The sequence below is a fragment of the Limulus polyphemus genome, unplaced genomic scaffold, assembly GCF_000517525.1.
Source record: "Limulus polyphemus unplaced genomic scaffold, Limulus_polyphemus-2.1.2 Scaffold3699, whole genome shotgun sequence".
NCBI lineage: Eukaryota > Metazoa > Arthropoda > Merostomata > Xiphosura > Limulidae > Limulus > Limulus polyphemus.
Window position 1 is genome coordinate 21886 of NW_013669309.1, and position 4749 is coordinate 26634.

Below are 4749 nucleotides of genomic sequence, written 5' to 3' on the forward strand. Positions count from 1 at the left end.
CCCTGCTTCCTAACCCTGAGGTAGTTACAAACCACTTCTCCTACGTTATCATTAGTTTTAAATACCCGTTGAACAATGACTCCTGCTTCCTAACCCTGAGGTAGTTACAAACCCCTTCTCCTACGTTATCATTAGTTTTAAATACCCGTTGATCAAAGACACCTACTTCCTAGCCCTGAGGTAGTTACAAACCCCCTCTTCTAAGTTATCATTAGTTTTAAATATCCGTTGATCCAAGACACCTACTTCCTAACCCTGAGATAGTTACAAACCCCTTCTCCTACGTTATCATTAGTTTTAAAAACCCGTTGATCAAAGACACCTACTTCCTAACCCTGAGGTCGTGGGGAAATTTTTTGTGTAAGATTAACAAATAAAAAAAAACGTTTTTCGGTATAAAGTTCCGTGTAATTTCTCTAGTTTGTTATTTCAGGGTTTAAAAATGTTTCCTCCTCTCCCAGAGGAACAGCGGTACTAGTGAGGGTTTATAACGCTAAAAATTGGGCGTTGAGGGCACAGCACAGATAGCCCATTGTGTAATGTTGCGCTTAACTACAAGGAAACAAGGAAAGAAAAAACAAAGTTTCTATGGCTAACCACAGCCATATAACTAATCATTCAGAAGTAGCTAAGTTAAATCTATACCAATCTATGGCTGACCACAGCTATATAACCATTCATTCAGAAGTAGCTAAGTTAAATCTATACCAATCTATGGCTGACTATAGCTATATAACCATTCATTCAGAAGTAGCTAAGTTACATCTGTACCAATCTATGGCTAACTATAGCTATATAACCATTCATTCAGAAGTAGCTAAGTTACATCTGTACCAATCTATGGCTAATTATAGCTATATAACCATTCATTCAGAAGTAGCTAAGTTAAATCTATACCAATCTATGGCTAACCATAGCTATATAACCATTCATTCAGAAGTAGCTAAGTTAAATTTATACCAATCTTTTTATACAATAGTCATAAGTAAGATGTCCATGATTTACTTGGCTACCCCAACAACAATAGTTTATAAATATGATGTCCATGATTTACTTGGCTCCCCAACAACAATAGTTATAAATATGATGCCCATGATTTACTTGGCTCCCCAACAACAATAGTTATAAATATGATGTCCATGATTTACTTGGCTCCCCAACAACAATAGTTTATAAATATGATGTCCATGATTTACTTGGCTCCCCTAACAACAATAGTTATAAGTATGATGTCTATGATTTATTTGGTTTCCCAACAACGATAGTTATAAGTATGATGTCCATGATTCCAATGGTTCTCCTACTGCATTAGCTATAATGTCCAGGTTCTCCAAAAACAATATTTATAAGTATGATGTCCATGATTTACTCGGCTCTCCAACAACAATAGCTGTATGTAAAGAATGTTAATGGCTTATTATATTGTTCAACAACAATAGCTATACTAAGAGGATGTTAATGGTTTACTATATTACTCAACAACAATAATTACATTTGCATTTTTCGTGGTTTCAGAAACGACCGAGACTCGAAACCTCCTCTTTGTAGAACTTTACGTTTTAAGAGTTTACTACAATACGCATCTACGTTCTTTTTTATTTGTTAATTCTACACAATGTTTGTTATTGTACGCTTCCACCGTATTCAGGAATCTTGTTAGTAAGTGTACTACCCAGCTGTTTTCAAGAAAAATAAGGATATTCATTTCATTGTAAGGTACTGGAATATAGTTATAGAATGTTTGCCTTAGTTGTGGAAGGTAATAATCGAATTTACAAAGTTCTGGAAGTATGTCTAGAGAACTGTATGACCCGGAGTTGACTATGACATAAGTTAAAGCTACAGAGTTCAGGAAGTATGTCTAGAGAACTGTATTACCCGGAGTTGACTATGACATAAGTTAAAGCTACAAAGTTCTGGAAGTATGTCTAGAGAACTGTATTACCCGGAGTTGACTATGACATAAGTTAAAGCTACAAAGTTCTGGAAGTATGTCTAGAGAACTGTATTACCCGTAGTTGACAATGACATAAGTTAAAGCTACAAAGTTCTGGAAGTATGTCTAGAGAACTGTATTACCCGGAGTTGACAATGACATAAGTTAAAGCTACAAAGTTCTGGAAGTATGTCTAGAGAACTGTATTACCCGTAGTTGACAATGACATAAGTTAAAGCTACAAAGTTCTGGAAGTATGTCTAGAGAACTGTATTACCCGGAGTTGACAATGACATAAGTTAAAGCTACAAAGTTCTGGAAGTATGTCTAGAGAACTGTATTACCCGGAATTGACAATGACATAAGTTAAAGCTACAAAGTTCTGGAAGTATGTCTAGAGAACTGTATTACCCGGAGTTGACTATGACATAAGTTAAAGCTACACAGTTCTGGAAGTATGTCTAGAGAATTGTATTACCCGGAGTTGACTATGACATAAGTTAAAGCTACACAGTTCTGGAAGTATGTCTAGAGAACTGTATTACCCGGAGTTGACTATGACATAAGTTAAAGCATCTTTGTGTTTTTAAAGATTTGGGCCGGGCGTGGCCTAATGGTCAAAATTTTGGACTTGTGATCGAAAGGTTGAGAGTCCGAAGCTTGCCCACGACATGTTATGTTTTTGACCAAGACACTTTACTCCAATTGCTTCAATCCACCCAGCTGTATATTGGATAACATCGGATAGATGAGGATTATCCTGCTATCTCATCAAGGGGCAACGTGTTACCATACACATCCACAAGAAACCATAGCTAACCAGAGTTTCGAAGACACAACAATGATTTTATTGTTGTTTTTTACTTGCAAACTTACAATATTAAATTCATAATCCTTCGTTTCATCTAGCAACAATATAAATTTGTACACAGATAACCATTGTTAACATATGGCTACAGATTGTCTATTTTACGATATCATTATGAACGTTTTTTTCTGGCATATTTGATTACAAAAATTTATCATGTTTTACTGTAACACTGTTATCATTTGTCTAATATATTTGATTTTACAAATACTGTATAATTTAGAATATTAATATCGACTTTTCTAACATATTTAACTCTACAAATATATATATATTATATTTTCAGATACCATTGATAACGTTGCTCTGTTTTCTCTCTGTACAGATATAAGTTGAATTATGATGCTATTGTTAACGGCTTGCCTCGAATTGATACTTCTAAAACAGCAGTAAAACAGGTCTGCCCCACGTTATTGAAGCCTGTAAAGTGTGAACTAAGCCGTTATCGGACACTGACTGGCATGTGTAACAACCTCGAGAACCCCTCGTGGGGTAGTGCGCGATCAGCCATGTTGAGATATCTTCCCCCAGCTTACGGTGATGGTGAGTTATGTTGTATATCTGATCAAAAGTGACAGATAGATAGATAGATTAAAAGTTCTGAAAATAACCACGTTTATTTCCGTTACAGGTATTTCCGTCCCAAGGCGAGCTGTAGATGGGTCTGAGTTACCCACTGCTCGTGCCATTAGTTTTATTATGCACCATGACGTCAGCCAACACGACCAACAGCTATGTAACATCCTCGTTGCTTGGGGTCAGATGATCGACCACGACTTGACCTTGGCTTCCCCAACATTAGGTAAGACGTGAATTCAGTATTAATATTCAATCCTTGACCTCGTGTGTGGAATACAATATACCATTGGATTAAAAGTCAACTAAGACCACATTTTCATTTCACTCACCGGAACTTCATAAAAATTATCACTCATTGTAGAGTTCGGCTGGAGGTTTTATAACGCTGAAATCCTGCGTTCGATCCACGCGATTTGTGCAGCAAAGATAGCGTATTATACAGCTTTACGTTTAACTACAAACAAACAACACTAGATGTGAAACAAGTTACAGTTTACTATTATCATTTAAATTTTACAACGTATTATTTTGGAAATTTGTCAGAAACTTTGTTTCCTATGTAAATATAGTTAAATAACACTGTTGTTCAGTTCTTTTTTTAAGTTTTGTTGCTTTTTATTTTTGTTAATGAAATATGCATAGTCTCTTTCAGACAAAGCATATAAGGAAAAAAGGTGCTTTGTGATTTGTCAATAATCTGTCGCATCACTTTCATAGTTAATCTTCTTTAAAGTACCCTAATGTCCTGTTTTTCTTTGCGCAAGTGAAGTGAAAATCAAAACGAATTTGATCTTGACCGTTTTGAAGCTTATACTATAAAAGAAATATAAAATGATAAAACCTTATAACCCGAGGGTTTTCGGAAGTTGGACCTTTCTTCTTCAGGGGCAAACTGAAATGTTTACTAACAGAAGGACTAATTTCATGGACAAACTGAAATGTTTACTAACAGAAAGACTAATCTCATGGATAAACTGAAATGTTTACTAACAGAAGAACTAATTTCATGGACAAACTGAAATGTTTACTAACAGAAAGACTAATCTCATGGATAAACTGAAATGTTTACTAACAGAAAGACTAATCTCATGGATAAACGGAAATGTTTACTAACAGAAAGACTAATTTCATGTATAAACTGAAATGTTTATTAACAGAAAGACTAATTTCATGTATAAACTGAAATGTTTACTAACAGAAGGACTAATTTCATGTATAAACTGAAATGTTTATTAACAGAAAGACTAATTTCATGTATAAACTGAAATGTTTACTAACAGAAGGACTAATTTCATGGACAAACTGAAATGTTTACTAACAGAAGGACTAATTTCATGGACAAACTGAAATGTTTACTAACAGAAGG

At 34.9% G+C, this 4749-nt stretch overlaps 1 protein-coding gene across 1 annotated transcript in view; it reads left to right on the forward strand.

The window, feature by feature from the left end:
• LOC106469874 (peroxidase-like) overlaps nucleotides 1–4749 on the forward strand; it is a 37271-nt gene that overhangs the window by 7313 nt on the left and 25209 nt on the right. Inside the window, exons 5-6 of the mRNA XM_022398453.1 lie at nucleotides 3130–3347; nucleotides 3436–3606. Of these exons, the coding sequence (XP_022254161.1) occupies nucleotides 3130–3347; nucleotides 3436–3606 (389 nt within the window). The remainder of the gene's footprint in view (nucleotides 1–3129; nucleotides 3348–3435; nucleotides 3607–4749) is intronic.